The sequence below is a fragment of the Mchenga conophoros genome, linkage group LG22 (genome assembly GCF_057382185.1).
Source record: "Mchenga conophoros isolate Kocher_MC1m ecotype Shallow Benthic linkage group LG22, M_conophoros_male_GT1.1, whole genome shotgun sequence".
In the NCBI taxonomy this organism is placed as follows: domain Eukaryota; kingdom Metazoa; phylum Chordata; class Actinopteri; order Cichliformes; family Cichlidae; genus Mchenga; species Mchenga conophoros.
Window position 1 is genome coordinate 1792643 of NC_140546.1, and position 26243 is coordinate 1818885.

Genomic DNA, 26243 nt, shown 5'->3' on the forward strand with positions numbered 1-26243 from the left:
TTGTGGTAGTTGTTGGGGAGACAGTTGTGGTTGTTGTTGGAGCAGCTGTAGTTGTTGTTGGAGCAGCTGCAGTTGTGGCCACAGTTGTGGTTGTTGTTAGAGCAGTTGTGGTTGTTGTTGGAGCAGCTGTAGTGGTTGTTGGAGCAGCTGTGGTTGTTGTGGTTGCAGCTGTGGTTGAGGGAGTTGTTGTTGTTGTTGTTGTTGAGGAAGTTGTTGTAGTTGTTGGGGAAGCTGTCGTTGTTGTTGGAGCAGCTGTAGTTGTTGTTGGAGCAGCTGTGGTTGTTGTTGGTGCAGCTGTGGTTGTTGTTGGAGCAGCTGTAGTTGTTGTGGGTGCAGCTGTGGTTGAGGGTGTTGTTGTTGTTGTTGTTTGGGAAGCTGTGGTTGTTGTTGGGGCAGCTGTAGTTGTTGTGGGAGCAGCTGTGGTTGTTGTTGGGGCAGCTGTAGTTGTTGTTGGAGCAGCTGTGGTTGAGGGAGTTGTTGTTGTTGTTGTTGTTGTTGAGGAAGTTGTGGTTGTTGTTGGGGCAGCTGTAGTTGTTGTTGGAGCAGCTGTGGTCAAGGGAGTTGTTGTCGTTGTTGTTGTTGTTGATGAAGCTGTGGTTGTTGTTGGGGCAGCTGTGGTTGTTGTTGGTGCAGTTGTGGCTGTTGTTACGGCGGCAGTTGTGATTGGCGCAGTTGTGGTTGTGGGTGTTGGAGCAGCGGTTGTTGTTGTTGGAGCACCTGTAGTTGAGGGTGCAGTTGTTGTTGTTGTTGCTGTTGGGGAAGCTGTGGTTGTTGTGGCCTCAGTTGTGGTTGTTGTTGGAGCAGTTGTGGTTGTTATTGGAGAAGCTGTAGTTGTTGTTGGAGCAGCTGCAGTTGTGGCCACAGTTGTTGTTGTTGTTGGAGCAGCTGTGGTTGAGGGTGTTGTTGTTTTTGTTGTTGAGGAAGCTGTGGTTGTTGTTGGGGCAGCTGTAGTTGTTGTTGGAGCAGCTGTAGTTGTTGTTGGAGCAGCTGTGGTTGAGGGTGTTGTTGTTGTTGTTGGTGGCAAAGCTGTGGTTGTTGTTTGAGCAGCTGTGGTTGTTGTGGCCTCAGTTGTGGTTGTTGTTGGAGCAGTTGTGGTTGTTGTTGGAGCAGCTGTAGTTGTTGTTGGAGCAGCTGTGGTTGTTGTGGCCTCAGTTGTGGTTGTTGTTGGAGCAGCTGTGGTTGTTGTTGGAGCAGCTGTGGTTGTTGTGGGTGCAGTTGTGGTTGTTGTTGGAGCAGCTGTGGTTATAGTGGGTGCAGTTTTGGTAGTTGTTGGAGCAGCTGTACTTGTTGTCGGTGCAGCTGTGGTTGAGGGTGTTGTTGTTGTTGGGGAAGCTGTGGTTGGTGTTGGAGCAGCTGTGGTTGTTGTGGCCTCAGTTGTGGTTGTTGTTGGAGCAGTTGTAGTTGTTGTTGGAGCAGCTGTGGTTGTTGTGGGTGCAGTTGTGGTAGTTGTTGGAGCAGCTGTGGTTGTTGTTGGAGCAGCTGTGGTTGAGGGTGTTGTTGTTTTTGTTGTTGAGGAAGCTGTGGTTGTTGTTGGGGCAGCTGTAGTTGTTGTTGGAGCAGCTGTAGTTGTTGTTGGAGCAGCTGTGGTTGTGGCCACAGTTGTGGTTGTTGTTGGAACAGCTGTAGTTGTTGTTGGAGCAGCTGCAGTTGTGGCCACAGTTGTGGTTGTTGTTGGAACAGCTGTAGTTGTTGTTGGAGCAGCTGTGGTTGTTGTTGGGGCAGCTGTAGTTGTTGTTGGAGCAGCTGTGGTTGAGGGAGTTGTTGTTGTTGTTGTTGTTGTTGAGGAAGTTGTGGTTGTTGTTGGGGCAGCTGTAGTTGTTGTGGGTGCAGCTGTGGTTGAGGGTGTTATTGTTGTTGGGGAAGCTGTGGTTGTTGTGGGTGCAATTGTGGTAGTTGTTGGGGAGACAGTTGTGGTTGTTGTTGGAGCAGCTGTAGTTGTTGTTGGAGCAGCTGCAGTTGTGGCCACAGTTGTGGTTGTTGTTAGAGCAGTTGTGGTTGTTGTTGGAGCAGCTGTAGTGGTTGTTGGAGCAGCTGTGGTTGTTGTGGGTGCAGCTGTGGTTGAAGGTGTTGTTGTTGTTGGTGGTGGCAAAGCTGTGGTTGTTGTTGGAGCAGCTGTACTTGTTGTGGGTGCAGCTGTGGTTGAGGGTGTTGTTGTTGTTGGGGAAGCTGTGGTTGGTGTTGGAGCAGCTGTAGTTGTTGTTGGAGCAGCTGTGGTTTTTGTGGGAGCAGCTGTAGTTGTTGTTGGAGCAGCTGCAGTTGTGGCCACAGTTGTGGTTGTTGTTGGAACAGCTGTAGTTGTTGTTGGAGCAGCTGTGGTTGTTGTTGGGGCAGCTGTAGTTGTTGTTGGAGCAGCTGTGGTTGTTGTGGGAGCAGCTGTAGTTGTTGTTGGAGCAGCTGCAGTTGTGGCCACAGTTGTGGTTGTTGTTGGAACAGCTGTAGTTGTTGTTGGTGCAGTTGTGGCTGTTGTTACGGCGGCAGTTGTGGTTGGCGCAGTTGTGGTTGTGGGTGTTGGAGCAGCGGTTGTTGTTGTTGGAGCACCTGTAGTTGAGGGTGCAGTTGTTGTTGTTGTTGCCGTTGGGGAAGCTGTGGTTGTTGTTGGAGCAGTTGTGGTTGTTGTTGGAGCAGCTGTAGTTGTTGTTGGAGCAGCTGCAGTTGTGGCCACAGTTGTTGTTGTTGTTGGAGCAGCTGTGGTTGAAGGTGTTGTTGTTTTTGTTGTTGAGGAAGCTGTTGGGGCAGCTGTAGTTGTTGTTGGAGCAGCTGTGGTTGTTGTGGTTGCAGCTATGGTTGAGGGTGTTGTTGTTGTTGTTGGGGAAGCTGTGGTTGTTGTTGGAGCAGCTGTAGTTGTTGTTGGAGCAGCTGCAGTTGTGGCCACAGTTGTGGTTGTTGTTAGAGCAGTTGTGGTTGTTGTTGGAGCAGCTGTAGTGGTTGTTGGAGCAGCTGTGGTTGTTGTGGTTGCAGCTGTGGTTGAGGGTGTTGTTGTAGTTGTTGGGGAAGCTGTGGTTGTTGTTGGAGCAGCTGTAGTAGTTGTTTGAGCAGCTGTGTTTGTTGTGGGTGCAATTGTGGTAGTTGTTGGGGAGACAGTTGTGGTTGTTGTTGGAGCAGTTGTGGTTGTTGGAGCAGCTGTGGTTGTTGTGGTTGCAGCTGTGGTTGAGGGTGTTGTTGTAGTTGTTGGGGAAGCTGTGGTTGTTGTTGGAGCAGCTGTAGTAGTTGTTTGAGCAGCTGTGTTTGTTGTGGGTGCAATTGTGGTAGTTGTTGGGGAAGCTGTGGTTGTTGTTGGAGCAGCTGTAGTAGTTGTTTGAGCAGCTGTGTTTGTTGTGGGTGCAATTGTGGTAGTTGTTGGGGAGACAGTTGTGGTTGTTGTTGGAGCAGCTGTAGTGGTTGTTGGAGCAGCTGTGGTTGTTGTGGTTGCAGCTGTGGTTGAGGGTGTTGTTGTAGTTGTTGGGGAAGCTGTGGTTGTTGTTGGAGCAGCTGTAGTAGTTGTTTGAGCAGCTGTGTTTGTTGTGGGTGCAATTGTGGTAGTTGTTGGGGAGACAGTTGTGGTTGTTGTTGGAGCAGTTGTGGTTGTTGTTGGAGCAGCTGTAGTTGTTGTGGGTGCAGCTGTGGTTGAGGGTGTTGTTGTTGTTGTTGTTGAGGAAGCTGTGGTTGTTGTTGGAACAGCTGTAGTTGTTGTTGGAGCAGCTGTGGTTGTTGTTGGGGAAGCTGTGGTTGGTGTTGGAGCAGCTGTGGTTGTTGTGGCCTCAGGTGTGGTTGTTGTTGGAGCAGTTGTAGTTGTTGTTGGAGCAGCTGTGGTTGTTGTGGGTGCAGTTGTGGTAGTTGTTGGAGCAGCTGTGGTTGTTGTTGGAGCAGCTGTGGTTGAGGGTGTTGTTGTTTTTGTTGTTGAGGAAGCTGTGGTTGTTGTTGGGGCAGCTGTAGTTGTTGTTGGCGAAGCTGTGGTTGTTGTGGCCTCAGTTGTGGTTGTTGTTGGAGCAGTTGTGGTTGTTGTTGGAGCAGCTGTAGTTGTTGTTGGAGCAGCTGTGGTTGTTGTGGGTGCAGCTGTGGTTGTTGTTGGAGCAGCTGTAGTTGTTGTGGGTGCAGCTGTGGTTGAGGGTGTTGTTGTTGTTGTTGTTTGGGAAGCTGTGGTTGTTGTTGGGGCAGCTGTAGTTGTTGTTGGCGAAGCTGTGGTTGTTGTGGCCTCAGTTGTGGTTGTTGTTGGAGCAGTTGTGGTTGTTGTTGGAGCAGCTGTGGTTGTTGTGGGTGCAGTTGTGGTAGTTGTTGGAGCAGCTGTGGTTGTTGTTGGAGCAGCTGTGGTTGAGGGTGTTGTTGTTTTTGTTGTTGAGGAAGCTGTGGTTGTTGTTGGGGCAGCTGTAGTTGTTGTTGGCGAAGCTGTGGTTGTTGTTGGAGCAGCTGTAGTAGTTGTTTGAGCAGCTGTGTTTGTTGTGGGTGCAATTGTGGTAGTTGTTGGGGAGACAGTTGTGGTTGTTGTTGGAGCAGTTGTGGTTGTTGTTGGAGCAGCTGTAGTTGTTGTGGGTGCAGCTGTGGTTGAGGGTGTTGTTGTTGTTGTTGTTGAGGAAGCTGTGGTTGTTGTTGGAACAGCTGTAGTTGTTGTTGGAGCAGCTGTGGTTGTTGTTGGGGAAGCTGTGGTTGGTGTTGGAGCAGCTGTGGTTGTTGTGGCCTCAGTTGTGGTTGTTGTTGGAGCAGTTGTAGTTGTTGTTGGAGCAGCTGTGGTTGTTGTGGGTGCAGTTGTGGTAGTTGTTGGAGCAGCTGTGGTTGTTGTTGGAGCAGCTGTGGTTGAGGGTGTTGTTGTTTTTGTTGTTGAGGAAGCTGTGGTTGTTGTTGGGGCAGCTGTAGTTGTTGTCGGCGAAGCTGTGGTTGTTGTGGCCTCAGTTGTGGTTGTTGTTGGAGCAGTTGTGGTTGTTGTTGGAGCAGCTGTAGTTGTTGTTGGAGCAGCTGCAGTTGTGGCCACAGTTGTTGTTGTTGTTGGAGCAGCTGTGTTTGTTGTGGGTGCAATTGTGGTAGTTGTTGGGGAGACAGTTGTGGTTGTTGTTGGAGCAGTTGTGGTTGTTGTTGGAGCAGCTGTAGTTGTTGTTGGAGCGGCTGTGGTTGTTGTGGGTGCAGCTGTGGTTGTTGTTGGAGCAGCTGTAGTTGTTGTGGGCTCAGCTGTGGTTGAGGGTGTTGTTGTTGTTGTTGTTTGGGAAGCTGTGGTTGTTGTTGGGGCAGCTGTAGTTGTTGTGGGAGCAGTTGTGGTTGTTGTTGGGGCAGCTGTAGTTGTTGTTGGAGCAGCTGTGGTTGAGGGAGTTGTTGTTGTTGTTGTTGTTGTTGTTGTTGTTGTTGTGTTTGTTGTTGGGGCAGCTGTAGTTGTTGTTGGAGCAGCTGTGGTTGAGGGAGTTGTTGTTGTTGTTGTTGTTGTTGTTGATGAAGCTGTGGTTGTTGTTGGGGCAGCTGTGGTTGTTGTTGGTGCAGTTGTGGCTGTTGTTACAGCGGCAGTTGTGGTTGGCGCAGTTGTGGTTGTGGGTGTTGGAGCAGCGGTTGTTGTTGTTGGAGCACCTGTAGTTGAGGGTGCAGTTGTTGTTGTTGTTGCTGTTGGGGAAGCTGTGGTTTTTGTGGCCTCAGTTGTGGTTGTTGTTGGAGCAGTTGTGGTTGTTGTTGGAGCAGCTGTAGTTGTTGTTGGAGCAGCTGCACTTGTGGCCACAGTTGTTGTTGTTGTTGGAGCAGCTGTGGTTGAGGGTGTTGTTGTTTTTGTTGTTGAGGAAGCTGTGGTTGTTGTTGGGGCAGCTGTAGTTGTTGTTGGCGAAGCTGTGGTTGTTGTGGCCTCAGTTGTGGTTGTTGTTGGAGCAGTTGTGGTTGTTGTTGGAGCAGCTGTAGTTGTTGTTGGAGCAGCTGCAGTTGTGGCCACAGTTGTGGTTGTTGTTGGAGCAGCTGTAGTTGTTGTTGGAGCAGCTGCAGTTGTGGCCACAGTTGTGGTTGTTGTTAGAGCAGTTGTGGTTGTTGTTGGAGCAGCTGTAGTGGTTGATGGAGCAGCTGTGGTTGTTGTGGGTGCAGCTGTGGTTGAGGGTGTTGTTGTTGTTGGTGGTGGCAAAGCTGTGGTTGTTGTTGGAGCAGCTGTAGTTGTTGTTGGAGCAGCTGTGGTTGAGGGTGTTGTTGTTGTTGTTGGTGGCAAAGATGTGGTTGTTGTTGGAGCAGCTGTAGTTGTTGTTGAAGCAGCTGTGGTTGTTGTGGGAGCAGCTGTAGTTGTTGTGGGTGCAGCTGTGGTTGAGGGTGTTATTGTTGTTGGGGAAGCTGTGGTTGTTGTGGGTGCAATTGTGGTAGTTGTTGGGGAGACAGTTGTGGTTGTTGTTGGAGCAGCTGTAGTTGTTGTTGGAGCAGCTGCAGTTGTGGCCACAGTTGTGGTTGTTGTTAGAGCAGTTGTGGTTGTTGTTGGAGCAGCTGTAGTGGTTGTTGGAGCAGCTGTGGTTGTTGTGGTTGCAGCTGTGGTTGAGGGAGTTGTTGTTGTTGTTGTTGTTGAGGAAGTTGTTGTAGTTGTTGGGGAAGCTGTGGTTGTTGTTGGAGCAGCTGTAGTTGTTGTTGGAGCAGCTGTGGTTGTTGTGGGTGCAGCTGTGGTTGTTGTTGGAGCAGCTGTAGTTGTTGTGGGTGCAGCTGTGGTTGAGGGTGTTGTTGTTGTTGTTGTTTGGGAAGCTGTGGTTGTTGTTGGGGCAGCTGTAGTTGTTGTGGGAGCAGCTGTGGTTGTTGTTGGGGCAGCTGTAGTTGTTGTTGGATTAGCTGTGGTTGAGGGAGTTGTTGTTGTTGTTGTTGTTGTTGAGGAAGTTGTGGTTGTTGTTGGGGCAGCTGTAGTTGTTGTTGGAGCAGCTGTGGTCGAGGGAGTTGTTGTCGTTGTTGTTGTTGTTGAGGAAGTTGTGGTTGTTGTTGGAGCAGCTGTAGTTGTTGTTGGAGCAGCTGTAGTTGTTGTTGGAGCAGCTGTGGTTGAGGGTGTTGTTGTTGTTGTTGGTGGCAAAGCTTTGGTTGTTGTTTGAGCAGCTGTGGTTGTTGTGGCCTCAGTTGTGGTTGTTGTGGGTGCAGTTGTGGTTGTTGTTGGAGTAGCTGTAGTTATTGTGGGTGCAGTTGTGGTAGTTGTTGGAACAGCTGTAGTTGTTGTGGGTGCAGCTGTGGTTGAGGGTGTTGTTGTTGTTGGTGGTGGCAAAGCTGTGGTTGTTGTTGGAGCAGCTGTAGTTGTTGTTGGAGCAGCTGTGGTTGAGGGTGTTGTTGTTGTTGTTGGTGGCAAAGATGTGGTTGTTGTTGGAGCAGCTGTAGTTGTTGTTGGAGCAGCTGTGGTTGTTGTGGGAGCAGCTGTAGTTGTTGTGGGTGCAGCTGTGGTTGAGGGTGTTATTGTTGTTGGGGAAGCTGTGGTTGTTGTGGGTGCAATTGTGGTAGTTGTTGGGGAGACAGTTGTGGTTGTTGTTGGAGCAGCTGTAGTTGTTGTTGGAGCAGCTGCAGTTGTGGCCACAGTTGTGGTTGTTGTTAGAGCAGTTGTGGTTGTTGTTGGAGCAGCTGTAGTGGTTGTTGGAGCAGCTGTGGTTGTTGTGGTTGCAGCTGTGGTTGAGGGAGTTGTTGTTGTTGTTGTTGTTGAGGAAGTTGTTGTAGTTGTTGGGGAAGCTGTCGTTGTTGTTGGAGCAGCTGTAGTTGTTGTTGGAGCAGCTGTGGTTGTTGTTGGTGCAGCTGTGGTTGTTGTTGGAGCAGCTGTAGTTGTTGTGGGTGCAGCTGTGGTTGAGGGTGTTGTTGTTGTTGTTGTTTGGGAAGCTGTGGTTATTGTTGGGGCAGCTGTAGTTGTTGTGGGAGCAGCTGTGGTTGTTGTTGGGGCAGCTGTAGTTGTTGTTGGAGCAGCTGTGGTTGAGGGAGTTGTTGTTGTTGTTGTTGTTGTTGAGGAAGTTGTGGTTGTTGTTGGGGCAGCTGTAGTTGTTGTTGGAGCAGCTGTGGTCGAGGGAGTTGTTGTCGTTGTTGTTGTTGTTGATGAAGCTGTGGTTGTTGTTGGGGCAGCTGTGGTTGTTGTTGGTGCAGTTGTGGCTGTTGTTACGGCGGCAGTTGTGATTGGCGCAGTTGTGGTTGTGGGTGTTGGAGCAGCGGTTGTTGTTGTTGGAGCACCTGTAGTTGAGGGTGCAGTTGTTGTTGTTGTTGCTGTTGGGGAAGCTGTGGTTGTTGTGGCCTCAGTTGTGGTTGTTGTTGGAGCAGTTGTGGTTGTTGTTGGAGAAGCTGTAGTTGTTGTTGGAGCAGCTGCAGTTGTGGCCACAGTTGTTGTTGTTGTTGGAGCAGCTGTGGTTGAGGGTGTTGTTGTTTTTGTTGTTGAGGAAGCTGTGGTTGTTGTTGGGGCAGCTGTAGTTGTTGTTGGAGCAGCTGTAGTTGTTGTTGGAGCAGCTGTGGTTGAGGGTGTTGTTGTTGTTGTTGGTGGCAAAGCTGTGGTTGTTGTTTGAGCAGCTGTGGTTGTTGTGGCCTCAGTTGTGGTTGTTGTTGGAGCAGTTGTGGTTGTTGTTGGAGCAGCTGTAGTTGTTGTTGGAGCAGCTGTGGTTGTTGTGGCCTCAGTTGTGGTTGTTGTTGGAGCAGCTGTGGTTGTTGTTGGAGCAGCTGTGGTTGTTGTGGGTGCAGTTGTGGTTGTTGTTGGAGCAGCTGTGGTTATAGTGGGTGCAGTTTTGGTAGTTGTTGGAGCAGCTGTACTTGTTGTCGGTGCAGCTGTGGTTGAGGGTGTTGTTGTTGTTGGGGAAGCTGTGGTTGGTGTTGGAGCAGCTGTGGTTGTTGTGGCCTCAGTTGTGGTTGTTGTTGGAGCAGTTGTAGTTGTTGTTGGAGCAGCTGTGGTTGTTGTGGGTGCAGTTGTGGTAGTTGTTGGAGCAGCTGTGGTTGTTGTTGGAGCAGCTGTGGTTGAGGGTGTTGTTGTTTTTGTTGTTGAGGAAGCTGTGGTTGTTGTTGGGGCAGCTGTAGTTGTTGTTGGAGCAGCTGTAGTTGTTGTTGGAGCAGCTGTGGTTGTGGCCACAGTTGTGGTTGTTGTTGGAACAGCTGTAGTTGTTGTTGGAGCAGCTGCAGTTGTGGCCACAGTTGTGGTTGTTGTTGGAACAGCTGTAGTTGTTGTTGGAGCAGTTGTGGTTGTTGTTGGGGCAGCTGTAGTTGTTGTTGGAGCAGCTGTGGTTGAGGGAGTTGTTGTTGTTGTTGTTGTTGTTGAGGAAGTTGTGGTTGTTGTTGGGGCAGCTGTAGTTGTTGTGGGTGCAGCTGTGGTTGAGGGTGTTATTGTTGTTGGGGAAGCTGTGGTTGTTGTGGGTGCAATTGTGGTAGTTGTTGGGGAGACAGTTGTGGTTGTTGTTGGAGCAGCTGTAGTTGTTGTTGGAGCAGCTGCAGTTGTGGCCACAGTTGTGGTTGTTGTTAGAGCAGTTGTGGTTGTTGTTGGAGCAGCTGTAGTGGTTGTTGGAGCAGCTGTGGTTGTTGTGGTTGCAGCTGTGGTTGAGGGAGTTGTTGTTGTTGTTGTTGTTGAGGAAGTTGTTGTAGTTGTTGGGGAAGCTGTGGTTGTTGTTGGAGCAGCTGTAGTAGTTGTTTGAGCAGCTGTGTTTGTTGTGGGTGCAATTGTGGTAGTTGTTGGGGAGACAGTTGTGGTTGTTGTTGGAGCAGTTGTGGTTGTTGTTGGAGCAGCTGTAGTTGTTGTTGGAGCAGCTGTGGTTGTTGTGGGTGCAGCTGTGGTTGTTGTTGGAGCAGCTGTAGTTGTTGTGGGTGCAGCTGTGGTTGAGGGTGTTGTTGTTGTTGTTGTTTGGGAAGCTGTGGTTGTTGTTGGGGCAGCTGTAGTTGTTGTGGGAGCAGCTGTGGTTGTTGTTGGGGCAGCTGTAGTTGTTGTTGGAGCAGCTGTGGTTGAGGGAGTCTTTGTTGTTGTTGTTGTTGTTGAGGAAGTTGTGGTTGTTGTTGGGGCAGCTGTAGTTGTTGTTGGAGCAGCTGTGGTCGAGGGAGTTGTTGTCGTTGTTGTTGTTGTTGATGAAGCTGTGGTTGTTGTTGGGGCAGCTGTGGTTGTTGTTGGTGCAGTTGTGGCTGTTGTTACGGCGGCAGTTGTGGTTGGCGCAGTTGTGGTTGTGGGTGTTGGAGCAGCGGTTGTTGTTGTTTGAGCACCTGTAGTTGAGGGTGCAGTTGTTGTTGTTGTTGCTGTTGGGGAAGCTGTGGTTGTTGTGGCCTCAGTTGTGGTTGTTGTTGGAGCAGTTGTGGTTGTTGTTGGAGAAGCTGTAGTTGTTGTTGGAGCAGCTGCAGTTGTGGCCACAGTTGTTGTTGTTGTTGGAGCAGCTGTGGTTGAGGGTGTTGTTGTTTTTGTTGTTGAGGAAGCTGTGGTTGTTGTTGGGGCAGCTGTAGTTGTTGTTGGAGCAGCTGTAGTTGTTGTTGGAGCAGCTGTGGTTGTTGTGGGTGCAGTTGTGGTAGTTGTTGGAGCAGCTGTGGTTGTTGTTTGAACAGCTGTGGTTGTTGTGGCCTCAGTTGTGGTTGTTGTTGGAGCAGTTGTGGTTGTTGTTGGAGCAGCTGTAGTTGTTGTTGGGGCAGCTGTAGTTGTTGTTGGAGCAGCTGTGGTTGTTGTTGGAGCAGCTGTGGTTGTTGTGGGTGCAGTTTTGGTAGTTGTTGGAGCAGCTGTACTTGTTGTGGGTGCAGCTGTGGTTGAGGGTGTTGTTGTTGTTGGGGAAGCTGTGGTTGGTGTTGGAGCAGCTGTGGTTGTTGTGGCCTCAGTTGTGGTTGTTGTTGGAGCAGTTGTAGTTGTTGTTGGAGCAGCTGTGGTTGTTGTGGGTGCAGTTGTGGTAGTTGTTGGAGCAGCTGTGGTTGTTGTTGGAGCAGCTGTGGTTGAGGGTGTTGTTGTTTTTGTTGTTGAGGAAGCTGTGGTTGTTGTTGGGGCAGCTGTAGTTGTTGTTGGAGCAGCTGTAGTTGTTGTTGGAGCAGCTGTGGTTGTGGCCACAGTTGTGGTTGTTGTTGGAACAGCTGTAGTTGTTGTTGGAGCAGCTGCAGTTGTGGCCACAGTTGTGGTTGTTGTTGGAACAGCTGTAGTTGTTGTTGGAGCAGCTGTGGTTGTTGTTGGGGCAGCTGTAGTTGTTGTTGGAGCAGCTGTGGTTGAGGGAGTTGTTGTTGTTGTTGTTGTTGTTGAGGAAGTTGTGGTTGTTGTTGGGGCAGCTGTAGTTGTTGTGGGTGCAGCTGTGGTTGAGGGTGTTATTGTTGTTGGGGAAGCTGTGGTTGTTGTGGGTGCAATTGTGGTAGTTGTTGGGGAGACAGTTGTGGTTGTTGTTGGAGCAGCTGTAGTTGTTGTTGGAGCAGCTGCAGTTGTGGCCACAGTTGTGGTTGTTGTTAGAGCAGTTGTGGTTGTTGTTGGAGCAGCTGTAGTGGTTGTTGGAGCAGCTGTGGTTGTTGTGGGTGCAGCTGTGGTTGAGGGTGTTGTTGTTGTTGGTGGTGGCAAAGCTGTGGTTGTTGTTGGAGCAGCTGTACTTGTTGTGGGTGCAGCTGTGGTTGAGGGTGTTGTTGTTGTTGGGGAAGCTGTGGTTGGTGTTGGAGCAGCTGTAGTTGTTGTTGGAGCAGCTGTGGTTGTTGTGGGAGCAGCTGTAGTTGTTGTTGGAGCAGCTGTGGTTGAGGGAGTTGTTGTTGTTGTTGTTGTTGAGGAAGTTGTGGTTGTTGTTGGGGCAGCTGTAGTTGTTGTTGGAGCAGCTGTGGTCGAGGGAGTTGTTGTCGTTGTTGTTGTTGTTGATGAAGCTGTGGTTGTTGTTGGGGCAGCTGTGGTTGTTGTTGGTGCAGTTGTGGCTGTTGTTACGGCGGCAGTTGTGGTTGGCGCCGTTGTGGTTGTGGGTGTTGGAGCAGCGGTTGTTGTTGTTTGAGCACCTGTAGTTGAGGGTGCAGTTGTTGTTGTTGTTGCTGTTGGGGAAGCTGTGGTTGTTGTGGCCTCAGTTGTGGTTGTTGTTGGAGCAGTTGTGGTTGTTGTTGGAGAAGCTGTAGTTGTTGTTGGAGCAGCTGCAGTTGTGGCCACAGTTGTTGTTGTTGTTGGAGCAGCTGTGGTTGAGGGTGTTGTTGTTTTTGTTGTTGAGGAAGCTGTGGTTGTTGTTGGGGCAGCTGTAGTTGTTGTTGGAGCAGCTGTAGTTGTTGTTGGAGCAGCTGTGGTTGAGGGTGTTGTTGTTGTTGGTGCCAAAGCTGTGGTTGTTGTTTGAGCAGCTGTGGTTGTTGTGGCCTCAGTTGTGGTTGTTGTTGGAGCAGTTGTGGTTGTTGTTGGAGCAGCTGTAGTTGTTGTTGGGGCAGCTGTAGTTGTTGTTGGAGCAGCTGTGGTTGTTGTTGGAGCAGCTGTGGTTGTTGTGGGTGCAGTTGTGGTTGTTGTTGGAGCAGCTGTGGTTATAGTGGGTGCAGTTTTGGTAGTTGTTGGAGCAGCTGTACTTGTTGTGGGTGCAGCTGTGGTTGAGGGTGTTGTTGTTGTTGGGGAAGCTGTGGTTGGTGTTGGAGCAGCTGTGGTTGTTGTGGCCTCAGTTGTGGTTGTTGTTGGAGCAGTTGTAGTTGTTGTTGGAGCAGCTGTGGTTGTTGTGGGTGCAGTTGTGGTAGTTGTTGGAGCAGCTGTGGTTGTTGTTGGAGCAGCTGTGGTTGAGGGTGTTGTTGTTTTTGTTGTTGAGGAAGCTGTGGTTGTTGTTGGGGCAGCTGTAGTTGTTGTTGGAGCAGCTGTAGTTGTTGTTGGAGCAGCTGTGGTTGTGGCCACAGTTGTGGTTGTTGTTGGAACAGCTGTAGTTGTTGTTGGAGCAGCTGCAGTTGTGGCCACAGTTGTGGTTGTTGTTGGAACAGCTGTAGTTGTTGTTGGAGCAGCTGTGGTTGTTGTTGGGGCAGCTGTAGTTGTTGTTGGAGCAGCTGTGGTTGAGGGAGTTGTTGTTGTTGTTGTTGTTGTTGAGGAAGTTGTGGTTGTTGTTGGGGCAGCTGTAGTTGTTGTGGGTGCAGCTGTGGTTGAGGGTGTTATTGTTGTTGGGGAAGCTGTGGTTGTTGTGGGTGCAATTGTGGTAGTTGTTGGGGAGACAGTTGTGGTTGTTGTTGGAGCAGCTGTAGTTGTTGTTGGAGCAGCTGCAGTTGTGGCCACAGTTGTGGTTGTTGTTAGAGCAGTTGTGGTTGTTGTTGGAGCAGCTGTAGTGGTTGTTGGAGCATCTGTGGTTGTTGTGGGTGCAGCTGTGGTTGAGGGTGTTGTTGTTGTTGGTGGTGGCAAAGCTGTGGTTGTTGTTGGAGCAGCTGTGGTTGTTGTGGGTGCAGTTGTGGTAGTTGTTGGGGCGGCAGTTGTGGTTGTTGTTGGAACAGCTGTGGTTGTGGGAGTTGTTGTTGTTGTTGTTGTTGAGGAAGTTGTGGTTGTTGTTGGGGCAGCTGTAGTTGTTGTTGGAGCAGCTGTGGTTGAGGGAGTTGTTGTTGTTGTTGTTGTTGATGAAGCTGTGGTTGTTGTTGGGGCAGCTGTGGTTGTTGTTGGTGCAGTTGTGGCTGTTGTTACGGCGGCAGTTGTGGTTGGCGCAGTTGTGGTTGTGGGTGTTGGAGCAGCGGTTGTTGTTGTTGGAGCACCTGTAGTTGAGGGTGCAGTTGTTGTTGTTGTTGCTGTTGGGGAAGCTGTGGTTGTTGTGGCCTCAGTTGTGGTTGTTGTTGGAGCAGTTGTGGTTGTTGTTGGAGCAGCTGTAGTTGTTGTTGGAGCAGCTGCACTTGTGGCCACAGTTGTTGTTGTTGTTGGAGCAGCTGTGGTTGAGCTTGTTGTTGTTTTTGTTGTTGAGGAAGCTGTGGTTGTTGTTGGGGCAGCTGTAGTTGTTGTTGGCGAAGCTGTGGTTGTTGTGGCCTCAGCTGTGGTTGTTGTTGGAGCAGTTGTGGTTGTTGTTGGAGCAGCTGTAGTTGTTGTTGGAGCAGCTGCAGTTGTGGCCACAGTTGTTGTTGTTGTTGGAGCAGCTGTGGTTGAGGGTGTTGTTGTTTTTGTTGTTGAGGAAGCTGTGGTTGTTGTTGGGGCAGCTGTAGTTGTTGTTGGAGCAGCTGTAGTTGTTGTTGGAGCAGCTGTGGTTGTTGTGGGTGCAGTTGTGGTAGTTGTTGGAGCAGCTGTGGTTGTTGTTGGAGCAGCTGTGGTTGAGGGTGTTGTTGTTTTTGTTGTTGAGGAAGCTGTGGTTGTTGTTGGGGCAGCTGTAGTTGTTGTTGGCGAAGCTGTGGTTGTTGTGGCCTCAGTTGTGGTTGTTGTTGGAGCAGTTGTGGTTGTTGTTGGAGCAGCTGTAGTTGTTGTTGGAGCAGCTGCAGTTGTGGCCACAGTTGTTGTTGTTGTTGTTGGAGCAGCTGTGGTTGAGGGTGTTGTTGTTTTTGTTGTTGAGGAAGCTGTGGTTGTTGTTGGGGCAGCTGTAGTTGTTGTTGGAGCAGCTGTAGTTGTTGTTGGAGCAGCTGTGGTTGTGGCCACAGTTGTGGTTGTTGTTGGAACAGCTGTAGTTGTTGTTGGAGCAGCTGCAGTTGTGGCCACAGTTGTGGTTGTTGTTGGAACAGCTGTAGTTGTTGTTGGGGCAGCTGTAGTTGTTGTTGGAGCAGCTGTGGTTGTTGTTGGAGCAGCTGTAGTTGTTGTTGGAGCAGCTGTGGTTGTTGTTGGAGCAGCTGTGGTTGTTGTGGGTGCAGTTGTGGTTGTTGTTGGAGCAGTTGTGGTTGTTGTTGGAGCAGCTGTAGTTGTTGTTGGGGCAGCTGTAGTTGTTGTTGGAGCAGCTGTGGTTGTTGTTGGAGCAGCTGTGGTTGTTGTGGGTGCAGTTGTGGTTGTTGTTGGAGCAGCTGTGGTTGTTGTGGGTGCAGTTGTGGTTGTTGTTGGAGCAGCTGTGGTTATAGTGGGTGCAGTTTTGGTAGTTGTTGGAGCAGCTGTACTTGTTGTGGGTGCAGCTGTGGTTGAGGGTGTTGTTGTTGTTGGGGAAGCTGTGGTTGGTGTTGGAGCAGCTGTGGTTGTTGTGGCCTCAGTTGTGGTTGTTGTTGGAGCAGTTGTAGTTGTTGTTGGAGCAGCTGTGGTTGTTGTGGGTGCAGTTGTGGTAGTTGTTGGAGCAGCTGTGGTTGTTGTTGGAGCAGCTGTGGTTGAGGGTGTTGTTGTTTTTGTTGTTGAGGAAGCTGTGGTTGTTGTTGGGGCAGCTGTAGTTGTTGTTGGCGAAGCTGTGGTTGTTGTGGCCTCAGTTGTGGTTGTTGTTGGAGCAGTTGTGGTTGTTGTTGGAGCAGCTGTAGTTGTTGTTGGAGCAGCTGCAGTTGTGGCCACAGTTGTTGTTGTTGTTGGAGCAGCTGTGGTTGAGGGTGTTGTTGTTTTTGTTGTTGAGGAAGCTGTGGTTGTTGTTGGGGCAGCTGTAGTTGTTGTTGGAGCAGCTGTAGTTGTTGTTGGAGCAGCTGTGGTTGTGGCCACAGTTGTGGTTGTTGTTGGAACAGCTGTAGTTGTTGTTGGAGCAGCTGCAGTTGTGGCCACAGTTGTGGTTGTTGTTGGAACAGCTGTAGTTGTTGTTGGAGCAGCTGTGGTTGTTGTTCGGGCAGCTGTAGTTGTTGTTGGAGCAGCTGTGGTTGAGGGAGTTGTTGTTGTTGTTGTTGTTGTTGAGGAAGTTGTGGTTGTTGTTGGGGCAGCTGTAGTTGTTGTTGGAGCAGCTGTGGTTGAGGGAGTTGTTGTTGTTGTTGTTGTTGTTGTTGAGGAAGCTGTGGTTGTTGTTGGGGCAGCTGTGGTTGTTGTTGGTGCAGTTGTGGCTGTTGTTAGGGCGGCAGTTGTTGTTGGGGCAGCTGTAGTTGTTGTTGGAGCAGCTGTAGTTGTTGTTGGAGCAGCTGTGGTTGAGGGTGTTGTTGTTGTTGTTGGTGGCAAAGCTGTGGTTGTTGTTTGAGCAGCTGTAGTTGTTGTTGGCGAAGCTGTGGTTGTTGTGGCCTCAGTTGTGGTTGTTGTTGGAGCAGTTGTGGTTGTTGTTGGAGCAGCTGTAGTTGTTGTTGGGGCAGCTGTAGTTGTTGTTGGAGCAGCTGTGGTTGTTGTTGGAGCAGCTGTGGTTGTTGTGGGTGCAGTTGTGGTTGTTGTTGGAGCAGCTGTGGTTATAGTGGGTGCAGTTTTGGTAGTTGTTGGAGCAGCTGTACTTGTTGTGGGTGCAGCTGTGGTTGAGGGTGTTGTTGTTGTTGGGGAAGCTGTGGTTGGTGTTGGAGCAGCTGTGGTTGTTGTGGCCTCAGTTGTGGTTGTTGTTGGAGCAGTTGTAGTTGTTGTTGGAGCAGCTGTGGTTGTTGTGGGTGCAGTTGTGGTAGTTGTTGGAGCAGCTGTGGTTGTTGTTGGAGCAGCTGTGGTTGAGGGTGTTGTTGTTTTTGTTGTTGAGGAAGCTGTGGTTGTTGTTGGGGCAGCTGTAGTTGTTGTTGGCGAAGCTGTGGTTGTTGTGGCCTCAGTTGTGGTTGTTGTTGGAGCAGTTGTGGTTGTTGTTGGAGCAGCTGTAGTTGTTGTTGGAGCAGCTGCAGTTGTGGCCACAGTTGTTGTTGTTGTTGGAGCAGCTGTGGTTGAGGGTGTTGTTGTTTTTGTTGTTGAGGAAGCTGTGGTTGTTGTTGGGGCAGCTGTAGTTGTTGTTGGAGCAGCTGTAGTTGTTGTTGGAGCAGCTGTGGTTGTGGCCACAGTTGTGGTTGTTGTTGGAACAGCTGTAGTTGTTGTTGGAGCAGCTGCAGTTGTGGCCACAGTTGTGGTTGTTGTTGGAACAGCTGTAGTTGTTGTTGGAGCAGCTGTGGTTGTTGTTCGGGCAGCTGTAGTTGTTGTTGGAGCAGCTGTGGTTGAGGGAGTTGTTGTTGTTGTTGTTGTTGTTGAGGAAGTTGTGGTTGTTGTTGGGGCAGCTGTAGTTGTTGTTGGAGCAGCTGTGGTTGAGGGAGTTGTTGTTGTTGTTGTTGTTGTTGTTGAGGAAGCTGTGGTTGTTGTTGGGGCAGCTGTGGTTGTTGTTGGTGCAGTTGTGGCTGTTGTTAGGGCGGCAGTTGTTGTTGGGGCAGCTGTAGTTGTTGTTGGAGCAGCTGTAGTTGTTGTTGGAGCAGCTGTGGTTGAGGGAGTTGTTGTTGTTGTTGTTGTTGTTGAGGAAGTTGTGGTTGTTGTTGGGGCAGCTGTAGTTGTTGTTGGAGCAGCTGTGGTTGAGGGAGTTGTTGTTGTTGTTGTTGTTGTTGTTGAGGAAGCTGTGGTTGTTGTTGGGGCAGCTGTGGTTGTTGTGGGTGCAGTTGTGGTTGTTGTTGGAGCAGCTGTGGTTATAGTGGGTGCAGTTTTGGTAGTTGTTGGAGCAGCTGTACTTGTTGTGGGTGCAACTGTGGTTGAGGGTGTTGTTGTTGTTGGGGAAGCTGTGGTTGGTGTTGGAGCAGCTGTGGTTGTTGTGGCCTCAGTTGTGGTTGTTGTTGGAGCAGTTGTAGTTGTTGTTGGAGCAGCTGTGGTTGTTGTGGGTGCAGTTGTGGTAGTTGTTGGAGCAGCTGTGGTTGTTGTTGGAGCAGCTGTGGTTGAGGGTGTTGTTGTTTTTGTTGTTGAGGAAGCTGTGGTTGTTGTTGGGGCAGCTGTAGTTGTTGTTGGCGAAGCTGTGGTTGTTGTGGCCTCAGTTGTGGTTGTTGTTGGAGCAGTTGTGGTTGTTGTTGGAGCAGCTGTAGTTGTTGTTGGAGCAGCTGCAGTTGTGGCCACAGTTGTTGTTGTTGTTGGAGCAGCTGTGGTTGAGGGTGTTGTTGTTTTTGTTGTTGAGGAAGCTGTGGTTGTTGTTGGGGCAGCTGTAGTTGTTGTTGGAGCAGCTGTAGTTGTTGTTGGAGCAGCTGTGGTTGTGGCCACAGTTGTGGTTGTTGTTGGAACAGCTGTAGTTGTTGTTGGAGCAGCTGCAGTTGTGGCCACAGTTGTGGTTGTTGTTGGAACAGCTGTAGTTGTTGTTGGAGCAGCTGTGGTTGTTGTTGGGGCAGCTGTAGTTGTTGTTGGAGCAGCTGTGGTTGAGGGAGTTGTTGTTGTTGTTGTTGTTGTTGAGGAAGTTGTGGTTGTTGTTGGGGCAGCTGTAGTTGTTGTTGGAGCAGCTGTGGTTGAGGGTGTTGTTGTTGTTGTTGTTGTTGTTGAGGAAGCTGTAGTTGTTGTTGGAGCAGCTGTGGTTGAGGGAGTTGTTGTTGTTGTTGTTGTTGTTGTTGAGGAAGCTGTGGTTGTTGTTAGGGCGGCAGTTGTTGTTGGGGCAGCTGTAGTTGTTGTTGGAGCAGCTGTGGTTGAGGGAGTTGTTGTTGTTGTTGTTGTTTGGGAAGCTGTGGTTGTTGTTGGGGCAGCTGTAGTTGTTGTGGGAGCAGCTGTGGTTGTTGTTGGGGCAGCTGTAGTTGTTGTTGGAGCAGCTGTGGTTGAGGGAGTTGTTGTTGTTGTTGTTGTTGAGGAAGTTGTGGTTGTTGTGGCAGCTGTAGTTGTTGTTGGAGCAGCTGTGGTTGAGGGAGTTGTTGTTGTTGTTGTTGTTGTTGATGAAGCTGTGGTTGTTGTTGGGGCAGCTGTGGTTGTTGTTGGTGCAGTTGTGGCTGTTGTTACGGCGGCAGTTGTGGATGGCGCAGTTGTGGTTGTGGGTGTTGGAGCAGCGGTTGTTGTTGTTGGAGCACCTGTAGTTGAGGGTGCAGTTGTTGTTGTTGTTGCTGTTGGGGAAGCTGTGGTTGTTGTGGCCTCAGTTGTGGTTGTTGTTGGAGCAGTTGTGGTTGTTGTTGGAGCAGCTGTAGTTGTTGTTGGAGCAGCTGCAGTTGTGGCCACAGTTGTGGTTGTTGTTGGAGCAGCTGTGGTTGAGGGTGTTGTTGTTGTTGTTGTTGAGGAAGCTGTGGTTGTTGTTGGGGCAGCTGTAGTTGTTGTTGGGGCGGCTGTGGTTGTTGTTGGGGCAGTTGTGGCTGTTGTTACGGCGGCAGTTGTGGTTGGCGCAGTTGTGGTTGGAGCAGTTGTGGTTGTTGTTGGAGCAGCTGTGGTTGTTGTTGGAGCAGCTGTAGTAGTTGTTTGAGCAGCTGTGTTTGTTGTGGGTGCAATTGTGGTAGTTGTTGGGGAGACAGTTGTGGTTGTTGTTGGAACAGCTGTAGTTGTTGTTGGAGCAGCTGAGGTTGTTGTTGGAGCAGCTGTGGTTGAGGGAGTTGTTGTTGTTGTTGTTGTTGAGGAAGCTGTGGTTGTTGTTGGTGCAGTTGTGGCTGTTGTTAGGGCGGCAGTTGTGGTTGGAGCAGTTGTAGTTGTTGTTGGAGCAGCTGTAGTTGTTGTTGGAGCAGCTGTGGTTGTGGGTGTTGGAGCAGCGGTTGTTGTTGTTGGAGCACCTGTAGTTGAGGGTGCAGTTGTTGTTGTTGTTGCTGTTGGGGAAGCTGTGGTTGTTGTTGGAGCAGCTGTAGTTGTTGTTGGAGAAGATGTGGTTGTTGTGGGTGTAGTTGTTGTTGTTGAGGGTGCAGTTGTGGTTGTTGTTGGAGCAGCTGTAGTTGTTGTTGGAGCAGCTGTGGTTGTTGTGGTTGCAGCTGTGGTTGAGGGTGTTGTTGTTGTTTTTGGGGAAGCTGTGGTTGTTGTTGGAGCAGCTGTAGTAGTTGTTTGAGCAGCTGTGTTTGTTGTGGGTGCAATTGTGGTAGTTGTTGGGGAGACAGTTGTGGTTGTTGTTGGAACAGCTGTAGTTGTTGTTGGAGCAGCTGAGGTTGTTGTTGGAGCAGCTGTGGTTGAGGGAGTTGTTGTTGTTGTTGTTGTTGTTGAGGAAGCTGTGGTTGTTGTTGGGGCAGCTGTAGTTGTTGTTGGAGCAGCTGTGGTTGAGGGAGTTGTTGTTGTTGTTGTTGTTGAGGAAGCTGTGGTTGTTGTTGGGGCAGCTGTGGTTGTTGTTGGTGCAGTTGTGGCTGTTGTTAGGGCGGCAGTTGTGGTTGGAGCAGTTGTAGTTGTTGTTGGAGCAGCTGTAGTTGTTGTTGGAGCAGCTGTGGTTGTTGTGGGTGCAGTTGTGGTTGTTGTTGGAGCAGCTGTGGTTGTGGGTGTTGGAGCAGCGGTTGTTGTTGTTGGAGCACCTGTAGTTGAGGGTGCAGTTGTTGTTGTTGTTGCTGTTGGGGAAGCTGTGGTTGTTGTTGGAGCAGCTGTAGTTGTTGTTGGAGAAGATGTGGTTGTTGTGGGTGTAGTTGTTGTTGTTGAGGGTGCAGTTGTGGTTGTTGTTGGAGCAGCTGTAGTTGTTGTTGGAGCAGCTGTGGTTGTTGTGGTTGCAGCTGTGGTTGAGGGTGTTGTTGTTGTTTTTGGGGAAGCTGTGGTTGTTGTTGGAGCAGCTGTAGTAGTTGTTTGAGCAGCTGTGTTTGTTGTGGGTGCAATTGTGGTAGTTGTTGGGGAGACAGTTGTGGTTGTTGTTGGAACAGCTGTAGTTGTTGTTGGAGCAGCTGAGGTTGTTGTTGGAGCAGCTGTGGTTGAGGGAGTTGTTGTTGTTGTTGTTGTTGTTGAGGAAGCTGTGGTTGTTGTTGGGGCAGCTGTAGTTGTTGTTGGAGCAGCTGTGGTTGAGGGAGTTGTTGTTGTTGTTGTTGTTGAGGAAGCTGTGGTTGTTGTTGGGGCAGCTGTGGTTGTTGTTGGTGCAGTTGTGGCTGTTGTTAGGGCGGCAGTTGTGGTTGGAGCAGTTGTAGTTGTTGTTGGAGCAGCTGTAGTTGTTGTTGGAGCAGCTGTGGTTGTTGTGGGTGCAGTTGTGGTTGTTGTTGGAGCAGCTGTGGTTGTTGTTGGAGCAGCTGTAGTTGTTGTTGGAGCAGCTGCAGTTGTGGCCACAGTTGTGGTTGTTGTTGGAGCAGCTGTGGTTGAGGGTGTTGTTGCTGTTGTTGTTGTTGAGGAAGCTGTGGTTGTTGTTGGGGCAGCTGTGGTTGTTGTTGGTGCAGTTGTGGCTGTTGTTAGGGCGGCAGTTGTGGTTGGAGCAGTTGTAGTTGTTGTTGGAGCAGCTGTAGTTGTTGTTGGAGCAGCTGTGGTTGTTGTGGGTGCAGTTGTGGTTGTTGTTGGAGCAGCTGTGGTTGTTGTTGGAGCAGCTGCAGTTGTGGCCACAGTTGTGGTTGTTGTTGGAGCAGCTGTGGTTGAGGGTGTTGTTGCTGTTGTTGTTGTTGAGGAAGCTGTGGTTGTTGTTGGAGCAGCTGTAGTTGTTGTGGGTGCAGCTGTGGTTGAGGGTGTTGTTGTTGTTGTTGGGGAAGCTGTGGCTGTTGTTGGAACAGCTGTAGTTGTTGTTGGAGCAGCTGCAGTTGTGGCCACAGTTGTGGTTGTTGATGAAGCAGTTGTAGTTGTTGTTGGAGCAGCTGTGGTTGTTGTGGGGGTAGCTGTGTTTGTGGGTGCAGCTGTTGTAGTTGTTTGAGCAGTTGTGGCTATCACTGTGGTTGTTGTTGGAGCATCTGTAGTTGTTACCGCAGTTATGGTTGTTGTTGGGGCTGCAGTTGTTGATATTGGTGTGGTAGCTGTGCAGACTTAGTAGAAACTATTTTGTTATTTTTACATGTGGTTAGATAATTAAACTAAATATAACAGTTTCTCATGAATATACGTTTGTCTTACCAACAAATAGAAGAAATCTGACACCAATCTTTTCACCCATGGTGATGGTGTTTCCCTGTTGCCTTCTCCAAAAATGATAATTGATGTGGATAACATGTATTAGAGAGCCTAAAAACATAATCTGTCCACAATAGAAATTTTATTTTGTTTAACCATCCATAGAATAAAAAATTTTATTTCATTAAAAACTTTAAACATTAAAGTTCTAACATATTCCTTTTTTAATTCATGATGGAAACTTTACATTTAAAAGTCCCTTGTATTCTTTCTAGTCATAAATATTTTTCCTACCAGGGCTTTCTCGGTATACTTCTGCAACTTTTCACTTTTCTTTAGTTCATAATAGTTTCACAATTAGTCTACATGTTTCAGTACACTGTTTGTTTGAACGAAAAGCATAGTATTAATAATGGATGACAGAAAAAACTTTATAGTTGATTGGTCATCAAAGTATCATTGAATATTAGAGAAAGGGATGATTCAGTTAGACATGCTGTACATCATGTTGAATGCGATATTGTAAACCATTATTCTCTCAAACACCTTAAGTTTTCTTCCTAGTATTTTTGAAACAAAAAACTTTCCAGGAGAAAAAAATAGGCAAAGAAGTTATAAATAAATACATTTTTGTTAATATTTTATCAGTGATTTTTTGAACGTCGTTGAGTAACTCATGTGTGACTCAATATATTCTAAACTGATTACAGACGGAAAAAAGAACACACAAAAACAGTTCACCTTAAATATCACATGTTGATGTCAGTTATTTCTTTTTTTATAGGATTACTTACATATTACTTCTCTGCTTGTATGTCGTCTTCTGAAGTGGAAGAAAGTGCTTTCTGATTTGAGCTCCTCCTTTTATGAGCAGGCAAATATGTGCAGGTGGAGCAATGGTAGTTATTGTCATGGTTAAAGGTGTGTGCATTAACCATCCAATTACCTTTCTCCTATTGTCCTCCTGAAACAGTCAGCTGGGTGTGTAACACCCAGCTGACTGCCAAATCTTGATTGAGGTTTTCATTATAATGCATGACAGGTTAAATAAAAATAAGTACAATGAACCATCATACATCTATAGTAGCATTAAACAACCAGTAGGTGGCAGGGTATGGAATGGCACATCAGTGACACAAATACACTGACACAAATACAAGAAAACAAACAGAGAACAAAAAATCAAAATCCTTATCCGAAAATTACAAGACTTCAGCCATAAAGAATGCAAGATTAAGGATACTCTTAACTAAGAATAAGGAATTGCAATTCAAAATACTGAGTCAAAGACCCAGGACCATGACATAGAATGCCTTTTGGACACCTCCTAGGTGAGGTGCGGCTCACCTCACCTAGGAGATATTCTTGATCCCTACTGGGAGGAGCTCCCAGGGCAGACTCAGGACTTTGTGGAGAGATTATATCTGAACGACTCTGTGTTCCTCCTGATCAGCCAGAACAGCCAGCTGGTGAGAGGTAAGTCCGGGTTCCTCTGCTCAGACTGATGCCCCACAGCAAAAACCTGAATAAGCGGTGGAAAATTAATGGATTGATGCTTTTAAAGTAGACCCTAAACTTAAGGAAAAGGCTCATCATAACACTCCAAAGTAAGTTAAGGAACAAGTTGTAGTAAAGCACATAAAACAAGTAAAATGCCAAGCATTGTTTTAGTCTCTTTTACATCAAGTTCATACAAACCCTACCTTTATTCTGCAGATTCTACTCTTGGTTCCGAGAGGAGAAAAATAGATTTCAGTGTAGTGGCAGCCTATCCTATCCTATCCTATCCTATCCTAGCCAACCCATCTGAGATGGCAAAGCACTTTACACAACTTGCCTCATTCACCCATTCATACAAGCACTCTTTTTAGACACTTCTTCTGCACAAGTGCTTTCTATCTAACATTTATTCTTTGATGGATCCATTGGACAGCAACTTGCCCAAGGACATGTAGCGGACTGGAACAGATGAGGATCAAACCACAGAGCTTCCCATTAGTAGATGAGCTGTTCTACGTCCTTAGCCGCAGCCAGGAGCCACACGGGTGACTGCGGAATAAATGCTACCATTCATATCAATCCATAAGTTCTTTTTCAAATGTCCACTGACATTTTAAGAGTGCTACAGGAAAGCACACAAAACATTCATCAAATGCTTGTCAAAATCATTTGGGGATTGTTTTTCACCCATTTTTATGAGGTGATTTTATGTTGTTCCACCTAACTTCACTAACTCCCCATCTGCTCACCTCATTTTTCCTTCCAGTCTCTAACTTTGACTACCTTCACTGTTACCTGTTTCTTTTCGGTCTCTCCTTTTGTCTTTTTGCTGTTTCAGTTTCTCTGTCCTTCATCTGCAGTATTTGTGCTGTCACAATATATACCAGAATATAAAATATACACACAGTAAGACAATAAAAGTACATCAGCTCCTTGGCTGGCAGCTACCGATATACCAGTGTACTGTGGCTCAGAAAGCTAATAATAATAAGCTAATAATGGCTAGTGATGTAGCTGATCCAGCTAACGTGTACTATTACCTATTTAGAGAACAAATATAGATAAGCAGACGTTATTCAATTTACAGTATATAAAGTTTCGGCTGTGCAGCAGCATAAGTCATATTTGAGAATAACAAGGCATTCACAACGCCTCTGTGTGAGAGCAGTGTAACATCATTTTTTGTACTCTGTTATAGCCTTTTATCTTATATCTTGTATTTAAACCTTGTTGTAAAGCTCTTTGGTGTACCTTCGGTTTTAAATGTGCTTTATAAATAAAGTTGTATTGTATTGTATCATGAGATCAAGAATAGTGGAATTAAAAGTTGTTTTCATTCTGACCTGCAGTAGCTTCAATAAACAAAAAAACATTAATCAAACTATGTCAGAAAAAAATTATAATCAAATGCATGACTTTTGCTTCTGTTCTACTTAGTTTTAGGACTTGAAAGATTTAAGCCAATAGAGCAAATATTCTGTTTATTCAGTAGTTTGCTGGGACCTAGCAGGAAACACACACACACACGCAGATTCAGTGTCTGTAACCCTGTGATCTCTCCAGGGTGTTCCCTGCTTCTCTTACAGCAGTTACAGTATATACCACATTGCTACGTACTGAATAGTGATGTGTCGGTCGCGAACAAAATGGCTCTTAGAGCAGTCTTTGAAGTGAACGACGCAAGCTGGCTCCTTAGTGGGAGCCATGTTTTGTTTTGTTTTTTCTTTCTCTCACCCTCTCTCTTGCACTTTTTCCCGCTTCACTCCGCACGTGAGCCTTGTGCTTGCACTGGGCACAGGAACAGAGCGGGAGGGAAAGAGAGAGAAAGAAGGCCAGGGACAACAACGTCACATTAGAAAGGTATGGTAATCATCCACAACTATATACAGTTGATAAAGGATTCAGAAAGTTTATTCATGCAGGCCCATATGACAGATAATGTGCATCTTCTTTTTGTTTTCATATTATAATTTAGATTTAATTGTGTTGTGGTTTGCTATGTTTTGTGTTGTTTCACTTTAAATTTGTTTAAAAGGAAAAAGCTGAAAATTTAAATAGTTAAAAGTTGAAATGTTCTTTGTATTATATGATTTATTTATTACATTTTATGTGGAGTGAATAAATGAAAGTATATTTAAGGTGGCCCATGAGACAAAACACATACAAGCTCCAAAACACGTAAAAACTCAGAAGCACGTACAAACTCCAAAACACAACAGAAGTGCTCCAGGATGCTAGGGGGCAGTGTTGAGCTTTTGTTACCTAGAGGCTACACAAGCCAAGAAGTACCAACGACCGGATTTGGTGTGTGGTACTAACAGGTAAATAAAAATAAATTGTAAATTATTTGAATATATATGAGTGCTTGTGTATAAATATACACATATCAGGGCTCTAGAGTGCGACCAATTTGGTCGCAAATGCGACCAAATTTTTCAGTGGTGCGACTAAAAAAAAAAATTTGGTTGCACCTGTGCGACCAACTGTTCGGGTAGCAAAAAAAAAAAAAAATCTGCAACCTTCCCTGTGGTCAACAACAGACACACATTTTGCCCCTATCGTGGACTAAACCAATCAGAGATGGTAAGGGGCGGGACCTCTCTGATTGGCCGTGGTCCAGTTGAAAGTGCAGGTGGAAGTGGGAGGTGAGTAGCTTGAATAAAGCGATATCAATTCATTAAATCCTGAATCGACTTTTAAATATAACAGTGTTTTGCCAGAAACGCCAGATTCTCAGATTAAAGCTCACAAAACCATTTCAACAACAACCAAACAGCAGATGAGAGCAGGTACACGGACTCCACACAAAGACGTAAACACAGACCGACGCATCAGAATCAGCTTTGTCTTTCTCGGCTTTCTCACCCGACGGCCCGCAGACGGACACGCTGTCGGAGCTCAGCGATCCTGATGCGTCCGGTCCGCGCTGTGTTTACGTCTTTTTGCGCTGATTCTGAGCTGCAGGTTTTGTCTCTCCAACCAAAATTCACCGAGCCAGCAGCAAAAGAAGCAGCAAACTGCGCTTCACATTTGATCAATGCGTCATGAATTTTGCTGTTTTGCTTCCACGACTATTAAAATCACACTCCATGCACAGCTTTCTTTCAAAAGAGGAGTGAAATGTCATGAACCGAAGTTCCACGCACAAGCTGGACCCAGGAGCAGAACACACACACACAGCGGTACGAGAGAACAAAAAATAAACTTTATTATAACTGAGGGTGTCCCGGGAGGGTAGAAGGGAAAAAACGCACGGAACCAGAAAAACCGAGGGACCGGGAGGTGAATCGCGCAGGAACGCCGAGAGCGGGACTGTGGGAGGCTGAAACAGAAAAGGGAAAAAAGGATTATTGGG

At 47.8% G+C, this 26243-nt stretch overlaps 1 protein-coding gene across 1 annotated transcript in view; it reads right to left on the reverse strand.

Annotated features, from left to right (window-relative positions):
- Positions 1-21431, reverse strand: part of LOC146548477 (uncharacterized) — a 42252-nt gene extending 20821 nt beyond the window's left edge. The window contains exons 1-3 of the mRNA XM_085263353.1: positions 21428-21431; positions 15407-17694; positions 13433-13500 (exon numbers count right to left, since the gene is read on the reverse strand). Of these exons, the coding sequence (XP_085119479.1) occupies positions 13433-13500; positions 15407-17694; positions 21428-21431 (2360 nt within the window). The remainder of the gene's footprint in view (positions 1-13432; positions 13501-15406; positions 17695-21427) is intronic.
- Positions 21432-26243: the final 4812 nt, after the last annotated feature.